Raw genomic sequence first — 14,729 nt, 5'->3', positions numbered from 1 at the left:
AGTTTGGTGCTTTTGAGTCCTTTGGAGGAAAAAGGTCTGTAACTTCCTTTATGAAATACAGAAACATTCATATCAGAAAGGTTATAAAATGTTGGCTTCAGGGTTTTTAAAAATTCTTACTCTTTTTAGACCAGTATTTTTTTCCCCCAGAAATCGTGGGTTATATTCTATTGGAACAGCATTCTGTGTTTCTGTGGACAACATTGCTAAAACTGATAGTACATGTGTATTTAGGACTTTCTTTTAATCACTTTCACTGGGAGAGGACAGTTTTGTGCAGGTGGTGGTAATGCAGCAGTAAAATAATGTGTTGCTTGACGGTGGAGTTTGCTTTGAGTCTGACAAACTCAAAAAGAACCTTACTTGCTTGATGCTGAGAAGGTGACATTGATTGCACGTACTGTTCCGATGTGGAACATCCCTGAACAAGCTGTGCAAGTTTTAAATTCTTACAGTTACAATGGTTGAGTTGTAAAATAAACAACTGCATACATATGTTAAAACTCTTGGTAATCCCCTACAGTCCTGATAAAATTGGTTATCCAACAGAGAGGATGAGTCAATATGTATGTTTTAAAAAAATTATAAATCCATAAATTTATAGTTTCTGCTCTGATATTTTTTTTTTTCCCCCTTTAGTTCCTTGGCATAGCATTTCTTGGGATTGGATTGTGGGCATGGAATGAAAAGGTAAGTTGAATATAGCACCAAACTCTTTGTTTTTTCTCTCTCTCTTTTTCTGATGAAATATTGGAATAGTAATATGCTGCACATTTTATGGGTCTACACACAGTTTCTACCGAAACAAAATCAAGCTTCTCTGTCAAATAAAACCTTGGCTCAGCTCACCTAGAGGAAGATCCTTGGCATTTTTCCCAAGAATGCCTTGGCAAGAAATGATGGCTGACACTTGCACATAAAATAACCATTTCAATCCATGCATGCTCAAACTGCAGCTCACTAGAACACTCTACTGAAGGCAGTATTGGCAGTGTGTCTGCTGCATGTGTCCCCAGCAATGGAGAGAGAGCCTACATGTCTCAGAGGGTACCTTCCTGAAAATAAGCCTCCTCAGCTTTGCCTTAGCATTGCTTAATTGCTGTTGTTTAAAAACAAACAAACAAACCCCACACAAACAAAAATACCCCACCCCCCAACCCAAGCAAAATAAACAAACAAGCCAAAATGAATCTTGAAAACCAAGCCAAACCTGAGAGAGTAACTGTTGCTTTTTCTTGTGCAAATAAAACTGTCCACAGGAACACTCTGCAAGACCATAAAATCTACTTGGAAATGGGAAGAAAGGGGGGTGGAGAAAGAGAAAGCATTTATGAACCAGAGCCTAATTTTTAGTTTGCTTGCTGCAGAAGTTGGGAAGATGATGAAGTATCAAGACATAATATACAAAACAAGTTAGTATGTGTTGGGTTACTGGATGAAGAGTTTGGCTTACTAAAAGACAACAGCTAAAATTAAAGCTAGAGTTTCCTTTTCTTCTCTGTTTAAAAGACTGAAAATAATAAAACTTGGCTGATAACAATGGTGCTATGATATTCAGTTACATTATTATTAAGTTACAAATTGATGTTCACTTAAGGCATAACAACTGGCACTTTCAGTAGAACAAATAACACATTGGAAGCACTGGAGTCTTGCCACTTAAATTCAGGACAAATTTTGCGCATTCCAAAGTGAGTTGTTAACTTAATTTCTAATTGCTCTGTGCCTGTGCCTTGGATGTAGATAATTACAAATAGTAATGGGATATTAATTAACTCACGCTGTATACATCCACATATATATCTATATTTACATACCATATGATACTCATGTTGATGTTGGATGCTTGAATAGGCTTGGAAAGAGGTGCTGTGATTTTTTTTTTTTTATCCTCCCCCCCCCCCCCATTCAGGAAAGATGTAAAAACATGTTTTATTTAATACCCTGAGCATACTCACAGAGCTTATACCTGTGTCTAAGCCCCGGAGAAGAACTTTATTTTGGAGTGGCTTTCTAGAAGAGATTTTAACATTTTTGTATCATTTCAGTAGGTAATACAATGAATTAGAATGAATGAGCAGGTAAAGGGAAAACAGCTATAGTCTAGTGTTTGAAGTCTAGAATATACCAGGCCTACAACCAGAGGGTGTTCGGGCAGAATAATGGTTTGTTAGGTTTTACGTATTTTCGATATGGGAAAACACCCCCCCTTCCTAGGAAAAATGCATTCAATTCATAATTGCTAATAGCTAGAAGCCAAAGCTCATGATTGTACTTGAGATTTGGACATCTGTTATCAAGCCATTTTAAACCATTTTTTATCAGATCCTGAAAGTGAGAGAAAATGCCATGTTGTTTTTAAGACAAACAAATAAAACCACCTAGAACAGTTTAATATGCATTAGTTCAGGCTCCGTATGTAGTAGGTTTTTCTATAGAAATTAATAAGTAAAACACTGTGTATTGTTTTAAAGCACAGGTCTTTCCTTAAAAATTAGCATCTCTCCCCAGCTTTTCTAACTGTTGTGTCCTTCAGTGCTTAGTGTGGACTGTTTCTGTTCGTGGTTGTATCAACCAAAATCTAGTATAGGTATTGCTGAACTGCAGAGCTCTTGAGCACAGACAGACTTGATTTTTGTAGCAGAAATTATGGAAAAATGGACTTGTGTCAAGCCAATTTGAGACCTTTCTCTCACTGAGCTCTCTAGAGGACAGGCAATGGCTGGAAGCTGCAGTCAGCAAGATCAAGCTCCAGATACTCATAGGCCCCATGGAATTTAGTGGGGGGCAGATCAGTTACATCCCAGACAGAGTTGTTCTTGCAGCTGGGGAGTTGGAGGCCAAAGCCAAGTAGGTGAAGCCTAAGACTTCAGAGATCTGTAACTTAACTGAAAAGCACTTCTCTTGCTAGACTGCTTCTTGCCTGAAGTGAGCCTGGATATCCCTTAGGCATTATGGGCTGTTGCAATGGCATACTGTAAGAGAGCAAAGCAGCTTTGCAGAGAAGGACCTGGAGGTTCTAGTGTACACCAATTTGAACATGAGCCAGCATTGTGCCCTTGCAACAAAGAAGGCTAACAGTGTCATGGGCTGTATTAGGAGTGTTGCCAGCAGTTTGAGGGAGGGGATTCTTCCCCTCTACTCAGCATTGGTGAGGCCACACCTGGGAAAGTTCTGGCTCCCCAGTACAAGAGAGACACTGACATACTGGACAGCCCAGCAAAAGGCTGCCTAGATGATTAAGGGACTGGAACATCTCTCCTACAAGGAAGGGCTGACAGCTAGGACTGTTCAGCCTGGAGAAGAGCTGACTCAGGAGAATCTTAGTGTATACAAATACCTGAAGGGAGAGTGCAAAGAGGATGAAGCCAGGCTGTTTTCAGTGTCAGAGGTCCCCAGTGACAGAGGCAATGGGCACAAACTGAAACACAGGAAGTTCCTTCTGAAATCAGGAAACACTTTTTTTATTGTGAGGGTGACTGAGCACTGGTACAGTTTGCTCAGAGATGATGTGGAGTCTCCCTCTTTGGAGATGCTCAAAAGCAGTCTGGACATGGTCCTAGGCAGCCAGGTCTGGGTGACCAGATGACCTCCAGAGGTCACTTCCAACCTCAACCATTCTGTGAAGACTGTTGCTGTCCTAATAAACTAAGTATTTATAAAAGTTGAACTTCGTGCTGCTATGTATAATGTGTAAACATAAATTTGTAAGGTGGTTTTTTTTTTCAGGATTGGGTCTTCAGAAGGGACTCCCTCTACTATAAACTGATTTGGTGATGGGGAAGATTTTGATTTACTTCTATCTTGAATTGTGTGGCTTTATCCAGCTGTATTGTTTTGTAACCCAGCCATCAAGTTGTATATACTTCTGCTGTTTCACAGAATTGTTTTAAGATAAAAAGATAGTGTGCCAGGCCGCATTAAAAATACAGAATGTAAAAAAAAAAAAAAAGTCCACATTTTACAGGAGTCCTGTTTGCTTCTGGCTAAAAACAGTTTGGGGTAGATTTGTGGCTTGGGTGGCTTTTTTGCTAAGTTGGCTTGAATTCTCCCCTTTAAACTTTGTTGTAGAGAAGAAAAAAAACCACACTATACAGTCTGCTGACCTTCCTTACAGCCTTTGCAGGGAGGCAAAAGAGCTCATTTGTCAAATAGGCAATAGAATTGGCTTGACAGCCACTCAGCCAGCCCTAAACAAAAACTGGGCAATTAACATTCTGAGTCATGAACCTGAAAGAGAGCTTGGGGGGTGGGGGCAATAAAGTCGGAGGATGAATAAAGCTATCTGTACATGGATGCACTATATAGCTCACAATCTCACAGTGTTTTCATGCACTAGACTTGGGCTTGTACCATAAAAAATTCATCCACAGCAGCTGATTTCCACCACCACCACCACCCCTCCCAAACAGTGACTTGAACATCGTTAACTTACAAAGAGTCTGTACTAAGACCAACCAACTTACACTACCTTTGCTCAGCAGCAGGGGAAAAATGTTTATATTTCACTTTTTTTTAACCACTTCAAGTCATTTCTTCTGTTGACTTTTTAAAAATAAACTAGACTTTTACAAAATGTCTATTTCCCTCCTTGGTTGTATGTATTAGACAATGTGGTCTTAAGGCTCATTGGGAGTGTTCATGGTATGATGCCAGAAGGTACTTGGGGAAAATAAGCTTCCTGGTTCTCTCACTACTTGCAGGAGATTTATAACCAAGAGTAGTGAGACAAAGTGATAAATTCTGTCTTCTGAGACCTTATAAGACTGTCCATGGAGAGGTAGTTTTTAGAAGGAAAGCACTGTGGTTTTGGGGTATACTTTAAGTAGGAGGTAGCAAAGGTAGCGATACTCAAGTGGGGAAAAAAGAGATCTGCAGATCTTTGCAAAATTTGTAGATTAGACTTAGTTCGTTTATAAGGTTGACCAAAATGAAGAGAGAGAAGTGGAAGAAGTTGATTATGGGCATAAATTTGGTTTCTACGCTTTTCCTGTTAAATCAGCATAACTAGAAGAGACTTCAGCTCAGAAGTCAAGTTATGTGCAGTTTGGACTACCAGTATGATACTTCTGTGTGCCAGCATAGTATTTTAAGCGAGCAGGAGCTCTAAATCTGGATCTCAGGGTTTAAGCTAGACTTGTACATGTTGATATAAGGGGATCTAGACCTGCTTTGGTATTCTGGGACAGACTGAACTCCCTACATAGAAACAGTCACAATTTGTCAGACCAAGTCTGCCTCTCCTTGCCCTGAAATGGAAACTCAGTTTTCATGGAAAAATTCTCACTTTTACTGTCCCAGGAAAGGAAGTGATACACTAGTCACTCCACAGATGTTGTGCATACATGTCTAGCACACAGTTCTTTTAAAAGCAGTTGCTGACAAGGAAGCTCTGCACATGTGCTGTGGGTCCTCATGGGCTGAAGGGTACCCAAGCATATATGTAGCTTCTAAGCCAGGACTCTGTGTGAATTTTATAGGACTGGGGAGGGGAGAGAGGGATACTAATATTTGCTATTACATTTAATTTAAATTTCAGTATGTAAAGATGCATTATCTAAACAAGATTCTTAAATGATTTTGCTAGTGTTCCAAGACTGTGTAACCGTTAATCCTGAAAAATGTAAAAATCTGTATCTTGCATGTATTTATGCCAGTTATTCACCTATTGAACTCTGCTTTGTCATGACAAGAAAGCTAGACTAATTCTCCTTCACTAGACACTTGAAAAATACAGTTCTGCTGCTATTGCTGTTTGCTGTGGGAAATGCAAAACCAGCAAAAATCAAGGAAATAAGATTTGTAAACATCCCCCACCTAGTTTCTTGCTTGCAGAGACAAAATTCTGGAGTGGAATTAATTTGGCATGTTTCAATGACTATTGTTCTGTTCCCCATGCTCATTCAGATGCACAGCATGGAGAAACTGCATGGGTTTTATGACTAACAAAGTAGAGAGACATTTTTCCATGTTAAAGTCATGCATTTGGAAATACTTTTATTTCCCATCACCCCCATGTGTTCCGGTTTGCCAGTGATTCTAAGTCCTGCAGATGAGCTTGTGGAAAGGCTAATCCTCTGTTTGGAAAGAAGTGTTTGAGAAGATCTTGTATTGCTGAATCTTTTTCTGACTATCTGTTCTTTTTGTCCCTCCCAGTAGAGGGATTCTGCAGCAGAGAAGGGTTTTTTTTTCCCACCTTGGAGGAAATGGAAAAAAATATAGCCGATTTCTTCTATCCTATTGATGTTAGCTGCTTCTTTTTACTTTTTAATGACCCTTTGGGATGTTGTTTGTCATGGGGACTGCTATGTTGAGTCCTGTTCTCTTACATGCACTCACGTGGGCCAAATTCCATACACTTTCACAGTGTATCATGGCTTTGTTCCCTAGGATGATGATTCTCCTAAGCTGTCTCTGACTCAAGGTGCCTTGAATTTTCATTACTTGGTCAGTTTTTCAAAATTGCTACTGCCTAGAGTGTTTTCACTTGGAGCTGTTCTCTATTACCCTGCAGTATACTACTGTGCCTGTGAAGTCAGCTGTTTCAGAGAGAAGCAATGATCTAGCAAACTTCTGGGAACATTTCTGAGACCTGAACGTGGCAGTGGATTCTCTACACTAACCACAACCACAGATGGTCTGGAAATTTTGCTAGTTTGTTAATGCATTTGTGACTCCTTTCTCTTTACCTTCATTAGGAAGCAGGACCATGGTTTTGAAAGGTTTGAGTTTTCTTCAGCCTAGTTCTAGTGTGATCCTATGGACTGAATGCCTGCTAGTGGTTGGAGCACAAATTATGTTCCAGGGGCACATCTTCATTTTTAAGTAATCTGGTCTGCATGACCTGAGACTGTTCCCTGCTGTGAATTGAAGCATAGCTTGTGTGTGATCCCTTTTTTTTAAATGGACCCCTGGATCTGACCTGAAATGCTAATACAGATGAGCACCAAAGGTGAGAGCTAGAGTCGGAGATCTGTCTCTGGAAAGTAGTACAAATTATCGTGATGATCTTAAAGAGTACAAGATGGAGAAGGGGTGAGGGGTGCACACCTACTGCTTTTCTAAGTGATGGTTGCTTCCTTATTCTTTATTGATGGGATAAAGGCAAATAACTGTGCAGCTATAATATCAGGAGGGACCTCTTGAGTTACTGTCTTCAACACCAATATTTTTCCTTTTGCCTTGTTCTCCCTTGAGCTGTGCATGATATCCAGCTTGTAGGGTGGAGGACTCTGGCCATGGGGAAGAAAATGGTATGACAACAGAGGATCTGTCACTGGATTCAGCCATCTCTCATAGACTGTTCTTCTGCCTGTGCATAAGGAGAATACTTCAGTTCTGCAGGACTTTCTGGTGGGCCTGACTTGGTTGTCTCATGTTCTTTGGTGTGGCAGAAGGTACCACCATCATCAATTCCCCCCACCCTTTTATTGGAGGAAAGAGCAGGTCCTACTGTTTCAGCTGACTTCCTCTCCTGAATTTGAGCTGGCGTAGAAATCTGAGGTCAGTCCTCCAGTTCTATGCCTACATCATTGTATCTTAGTGGTTGAAGTAAAGTACATTTCACAGATAAAGAAACTTTTTTCATAACTTCAATATAATTGATTTTAGTTCAGTTATGGATGATTCTTTTGTTACTTAACTACCCCAAACACATTTTGACTTGTGGTGGATTAAAAGGTTAAATAATAATGCAGTCACTCTAATGTACAGCAGGCAATTGAGGGTGGGGGAACAGAGCAAGCAGATGAGCTGGTGATCAGCCAGGGAACATGTCCTACTGGCTGTCCTTGTGGGACTACAGCAGAGCCCTGGATTGTCAACATAGTGCAAAGAAAAGGATTAGAGTATGTGGCTTTGCACAAACAAAATGTTTACTGCCAAATAAAGATTACACACGTACATAAACTACCAAGGAAGTGATGTGCATGTACCCTGGAAAAGTAACCATGCTTCCAAAATGAGAAGGTGGGTTTAGAAAAAAATTTGATTTCCTCCTTTCAGATGCTAAAGCATCAGTAGTACTTGTAGCTATTTAACAGTAAAGATTGGAGTGGACTACTGTAGTAGCGTTGTTGAGAAAAATACTTTGCATTGTATAACGCCTGACTTTTAAAGTCCTTTTTTAAAGGATTTACAGGTGATTTGTTTAGGTCATGTGTTGATGCAAGAGATCCATCAACAGTCACCATATATTCAACGTGTCACTGTGTTAGAATATGAGATTCCTGGTCCTCTGCTCAAGCACCTTTGGAAATGTTCCCTTTTGCTTTTGGCTAAAGATGGGATGAAGACACAATTGGTCACTACCAGGCATTTGTACGTCTCTGCCAAACTTTCCTCAGAAGTAGCCATTACAGCCAAAAAATACTGAATATTGTGACATTATAGAAATTTGCAGAGGATAGGAAAAGCATGTGCCTGTAGGACTGTACGTTTATTTCTTCTTAACAGTATAAAGTGAGATAATATTCCCCAGTCATTGCCCTGCTGCTTGAAGGAAAATATACTTTTCTTTAAAGTATTGCACCACTGCCTCTTCAGATAGCTTAGTTGTAAGTGTCCAAAAAAACCCAAGACTGGAAAACTGCATTTCAGCAATAAGCAGCAATCTTCTATCAGATTACCTCTGTGCATCTCTAGCTGTAACCAGAGAGCATTTTCTGTGTTTGTTATTCCTGCTGCTAGCTATTGTTTTATTGCCAAAGCCTCTTTGAAGATTGCATATCCTGAGATGTCTCTCTAGAATACTGATAACTTGGGATTCATAAGCAGAGAGCACACAGAGTGCAAACAAGAATTACACGGTATGTGCTTTGTGCTGTCAGGATGTATTATTTGGGGTTTCTCCAAGCTAGGCTTATGATTGCCATATGTGGACTAGCAAAAGATGTGCGTAAAGGTGCTTTCTAAGGACAGCAAACAATGGCAGATAGAACAACTCAAACTATTTCAGTAAAGGTCAGATCATAGTTACCCTGAGGAGTTGGAGCCTGGAGGAGACCAGAGGTTAGAAGACTTTTGCCAGCCAACATATGACATGCCAGGGTGTGAAGAGCCTGGCAGTGCTAGAAAATCAAGTAAGGTGGGAAAGGACACAATCAGAAAGGCAATATACTTCACTAAATTTTATTGTCATCGACTTTAATGGAGTGTGACAAAATGCAAAGCGGTATATTTCTTCTCACTAACACTTCTTTATATCATGGCTAGCTTCTGTAAGAGCACTGTCCACAAATGTGAGCTGAATTTCACTTTGATTTCTTCTTTAATTTGAATTTTATTACTTCGATATGGAAAGAACTTGATTAAACATAGTAATTTGCTGTGGGATTTTTTGTTTTGTTTGGTTTTTTTTTTAAAGAAAGACAAATTGTCTTACGAGAAAAGACTTAAATGACTTCATCCTTCTTGGATTTTTTGTTTTTGAAGTAAAATAATTACAATACAAAGGCAACCTCCTTTTTCCAGTGACTGTTTTCTCTCTACTACACTAGTCCATTAATTCCAAAATCAGCTAATGTTAAAAGAAATGAGTAGTAGTGTTTGCGTTAAGGCAGAATTTCTTCTCATCTTATGGTAACCATATAGGCACAGAGGGAAAACGTAGAAAGGACTTTAAAACTTTGTGAAAAAGTCATTTTAGCAGTCTCTTTCCCTTGGGGCAGAGCTCATGTTTCCTGACTTGTGTATGGCCAAGGCCATGACTTTTTCAAAGGTTTGTGTGTTATTGGATTATACTGTTTATTTTGCTTGTCATTCTTAGCCAGAAAGTTATGTCTTTGATTTCTTTTCTGTGACAAATGTAATGAAGCAAAAGTAGTGGAAAACTTTTGCACAAGTTGATTTAAGTGTTAATGATGGATGAGAGTTCATTTCAGCCTGGCTTGTACCATCTCATCACCAGTTAGTTAGAAAAAGGGATGTGCCAACTGGTCTGCTTTGATAGCAATACTGGCTCTGAGCAGTGTTGTGTTAATGTCACGCCTTACATCTACCTTTATCGTTTTAATGAATAACAATAACACTAATACTATATGTAATTCAGGAGGAAAATGATGAATGTGGTTTTTTTTTTTTTTTAAATATTTTTTCATTCCCCTCCATCACGCAATAGCCTTCTGTAGTAGGAGGGAGAGGAATCTGGTTTGAGAACGTCATTCATGCTTTTGGTTTATTGTTCGTACTTTAGGATTGGGTTGTAGTCTGGTTTTTCTTTTGCTTTTAGCTTGTTGGCCTTTTGCAAGGCCTTGCTCTATGCATTGGAGAAATTCACATGTATGTTTGATCTGGTCTGTCATTGCCTGCAGAATTAAAAAGCTTTGAGTACTGTGTTCGTTTACTACTTGCTCAATGTCAGTTTTGCTCGGGAAGCTGTGGAAGTGGTTGCAAACTATGTGGAGTACTGTATTAGAAATACTGGTTACATAACTATTTTAATGTTCATATTGATCCAAACTGAGTATATTAAAAAAAATAAATCACAAGTCTAAGGCCACAGTTGTGAACAGTAGTCTGTCAACAATGTTACTAACAACTTTTGAAAATGAGGTTATGATAACTTCCTTCAAAATTATTGCTGGTTTGGGACTATTTCAAAGCAGCAAAGGGTATATGAAGGTGGAAAAGGAAAAGGATGAAGAACTTAATTACTCTGCAAATAAGGAGCTGTAGAGGTAAAGGTCTATATTGTTGCTTTTCAAGCCACAGCTTCATTCAGGAGGTAGTAGGGAAAGCAGTAGTCCAAAGCACTTAGCCTAGGTTCAGGCTTCTTTGAGGAAAGACATGGAGAAATGTCTGCTACAGCAGTGTGCTTTGCATTGACCTACAGCACTGGGGAGGTGAATGAAGAAATAGTGATACTTCAGCTTTTTTGCTGCCAAAAGGTTTTACGAAACTGTAAGTGTTCCTGTGCAAACTCAACTGGAATAAAAAAGACTTTGTACTTGTTTCTTGATATGACCCATCTGTTCAACATCAGCCAAACTCTGGTTAAAATGCGTTCAAAAATAAAATAGTTCCTCAGGATTACTGGCGTCACAACTCAAGATCTGCTTCTAAAGGGGCAGTGGCATTACAAGCAGATTGTGCTGACTGTCATGTCTAAAACACAGCATATGTGGTTTACCATATGATAAGTCTAACCTAGGTGCAAGCCATCTCCCAAGACAAGTCCTTAAACTGCCTTATGTCCTACTAAGAGACTTAACATTATTTTCAAATTTTTCCTGCTCCCTGATTAGTCAGTAGCTGTACTTTATTTATATAATGAGGTTTTGGCACTGTAGATGCCTGAAGTTAAACTGGCTGGATATCTAGTTTGTCAAAATTTGGTGTAAAATTCTTTGTTGCAAGATGTTGCAACCTAGAAGTTCACTTCCAGTATCGGTCAGTTGTAAATACTTGAGCATAAATGCTAGATTCAAGGTGGTGTTCTTGCTATTGACTGCTTTTTCTATCATAACATGTGTAACTGTGTGCTTACACAAACAATGTATATGATACCTAAAATGCATCTCAGCATGGGTAGTAAAACTGAGTTAAGTTTTGTTCAAATATCTATTCTGACTTTCTGGCAGACTAATTCTCATAGCAACAGAAGCAGCAAAATGCCCTGTGGGTTTCTTGCAGAGGACTCTAGAAGCACATTTTGTTGTTCATTCCACATGTTGATTGAGAAATATTGTACATAATCGCCCTTTTTATCTCTTTTTGAATGCGCAGGTTTTCTTGTGTTTTCTTGCTGTACTGCAGAACATTTATTTGCTGCAGTCTTCTACCTTTTTAAAAAGAAAAATGCAAGCAAAATTTGTACAACTGAAAGCTGAACATACTTATTATCCCTTGGCATTGTTTCTTTCCCAGGGAGTGCTGTCCAATATCTCCTCCATCACCGACCTGGGAGGCTTTGATCCAGTTTGGCTCTTCCTAGTGGTGGGAGGAGTTATGTTCATTTTGGGATTTGCAGGATGCATTGGAGCTTTGCGAGAAAATACCTTTCTTCTGAAATTTGTAAGTAGCCTTTGCAACTGTGGCATTCATCAGTTAAATAGCATAAGTCATCTTTGTTTCTGCTTAACTGTGTAAAGATTTTAAAATGTCTTTTGGGGAGCAGAACGTGTTATCTGATGTGAGAGTACTGTTCTGTGAATCACTTTTTTTTTTTCTTAACTGTTAATACTTTACAGCTCTTCAGTCTCTGGTGCTTACTGGGGTTTTTTTTAAGGTTCAAAACTATATTGAAGGTAACAATGGTAACATGGAACTACTGCTTGTCATATGGATATAGCCTAGCATTTTGCCTTTCTGTCGGGAAAAGAGAGAAATTCTGCTAAGAATTTGCATGCTGAACTTAACAAGCTGCCTATGAAATATGAGGAATGTAGATACACCACTGAATGTGACCCGAGGGATTTCTGCTGTGCAAGTGCCCCTCACGGTACAGAGGAGATACGACTGTGAGGGGTTGCTTGCTGATATCCTCAGTTCTGTGCTGTTTAGATAATTTGAAAAGGCTTCCTTGCTTAGTGTCAGTGCTGGGGCCTGAGAGGGAGAAAGGGAGGAGAAATGTGACACCCAGGATAGGTAAAGAAAATAGAAGTTGTCTCTTAACTCTGGGCTGGACTGTTAGTTGGGGAAGAGGCTGCTAATGTACAAACATACCTCAGTATTCAAAAGTCCTTTAGCTAAGTAGCCTGGTTCTGTTTTTTGAAAGCCTTCCTCCTGTGAGCTTTGAACATGAGGATAACAGTATCATGTTCCATTTTAAATAAATCTAATATTTATTATAAAAATTCAAGATTCTTTCCTCCACCACTCCAACCTCCAGAGGTGGGCACAGCCTGGGTAATAGTTGTGCCTTCATAACCATTAATATATACATGAAAAGGCTTCCACTGAAACAACTGCCTTCAAGTGACAGATTTGGCTCCCACAGACATGTTGTATAAGGGGAGGAGGCAGTTGAGAGTTACAGTTTTTGAGGCATTTATAAAGCAGCTTGGGATAGTTCTAGCTTGCTTAAAAAGCTAGATAGTTCTTGTATTGCTTAAAAAAAAAAAAAAAAGAGGCGGGGGAGCTATTGTAACACTTTTTTTTTCTCCTCTTCCTTGCTTCTCTTAACTTGCCTAAAATGAACCCATCTGCTGTACCAGAAATAGCTTCCTATAGAGCAGCTGCAGGAGAAATTAAAAATGCATCTGAACAAACACAGAGAGCATATTAAAATGCAACTCAAAGGCGCAGTTGCAAAAGGGATGGACTTCCAGTATACGAGGACCTCTGTGTGTTTTAAAACAGTGTAGACTCAGTGGAGATGCTTAGAGAAAGTGGCAGATCATTAGTAATGCCTTTGGCATCCATTGCATTTGCATTAATCATAGCAGCCTCATTTGGTTTTAATGTGGATGTGAGTCATTCCATAGACATTCTGCTCTGACTTAGTCATTAATTAATTTCCGCTGTTACCAATTTTTGCTTTGTCTGTTTAGGCAAAGCTTTACCAGTGAGGGTGTCTAAAGAAAAAGTCACTTCGAAAGCATTTCACTGGCACTATTGGTTGTTTATGCCTTTGAAAATGCAAGTGCCTACATAGAAATTTAAGATGAGTTTTCAGAGGGCCCTACAGATGGTGAGTAGCCATCTCTGTTGAAATTTACAGTGAATTCTCTTGGACCTCTTTGAAAATCCCAGTGAAATGTCCAAAATTTGAATTTGTTGGCATTTTTATTATTTGTTAGAAGAGAATTAAGCTTTCTGTTCTACAGCCCTAATTAAAAATGGGGTATTTCTAATTTAAAATCTCCTGTGTGCTGGAACAGCTTGAACTTGTACTGAAACAGATAAAGCCCTAACACTGGACATAATTGTGAGCCTTGAAAAATAAGTTTTTGGTCATAAAGCAAAATAAGCTTTTTCTTTTTCTTCATAGTTTTCTGTGTTTCTTGGAATTATTTTCTTCTTGGAGCTCACTGCTGGTGTTCTAGCATTTGTTTTCAAAGACTGGATAAAGGACCAGCTGTATTTCTTTATAAACAACAACATCAGAGCATACCGAGATGATATTGACTTGCAAAACCTTATAGACTTCACACAGGAATATGTAAGTTGGACTATGTTTATTTTTTTGTAAAGCTTACTTTAAAGAAATACCTTCTCTATTTTTTACTTCCCATCTGTTTGATTTCTTCAAGGAACAACGGAAATACTCTAGCATATAATACTTTTGAATATATATATGTATATTTCTCTTTACAAAACTTCTGCAAACAAACAGCACCTGTGAAAAGTGGCTTATTTGTTGTTGTATGACTGAGCAAAACAAGATTGGAGAGTTGGGGTGACATTATTGAAGACTTAGAGATAGCGTGTCAGATATACAAGTTAACCATGTCTTGTGTTCAATTTTTTGGAGCATATTCCATATGAGTATGAAGATATTTTAGGGTTCTTGAGGATGTTCAAAATATTTTACTGTAGGAACTATCATATCTGTTTAAAAAAAAATAATCATTTTCTAAGCTTAATTTGGTTCCGAGATGAATGTTGGTGTAGTTTAAGCAGCTTTAGAGGCGCTACACCTCATTGCAGAGATGTTTAGCTGGTCCGAGTCAAACTACAATGTTATTTCTTTTTAAGTAGATGTAATGCAATTAGCCTAATGAAGTGGGCAACTCATAAAGTTCTCAGAAAATCTCTAAATGATGCTACATCTGTGCTTGAGAGTGAAG

At 38.9% G+C, this 14,729-nt stretch overlaps 1 protein-coding gene across 2 annotated transcripts in view; it reads left to right on the top strand.

Moving 5' to 3' along the window:
• Positions 1-14,729, top strand: part of TSPAN5 (tetraspanin 5) — an 89,368-nt gene that overhangs the window by 63,881 nt on the left and 10,758 nt on the right. For both annotated transcript variants that reach the window (XM_074823147.1, XM_074823146.1), the window contains 3 exons: positions 640-690; positions 11,866-12,012; positions 13,931-14,101. In XM_074823147.1, the coding sequence (XP_074679248.1) occupies positions 640-690; positions 11,866-12,012; positions 13,931-14,101 (369 nt within the window). The remainder of the gene's footprint in view (positions 1-639; positions 691-11,865; positions 12,013-13,930; positions 14,102-14,729) is intronic.

Source organism: Strix aluco, chromosome 4, assembly GCF_031877795.1.
Source record: "Strix aluco isolate bStrAlu1 chromosome 4, bStrAlu1.hap1, whole genome shotgun sequence".
Classification (NCBI taxonomy): domain Eukaryota; kingdom Metazoa; phylum Chordata; class Aves; order Strigiformes; family Strigidae; genus Strix; species Strix aluco.
This window is presented reverse-complemented; position numbering and strand designations above follow the sequence as displayed.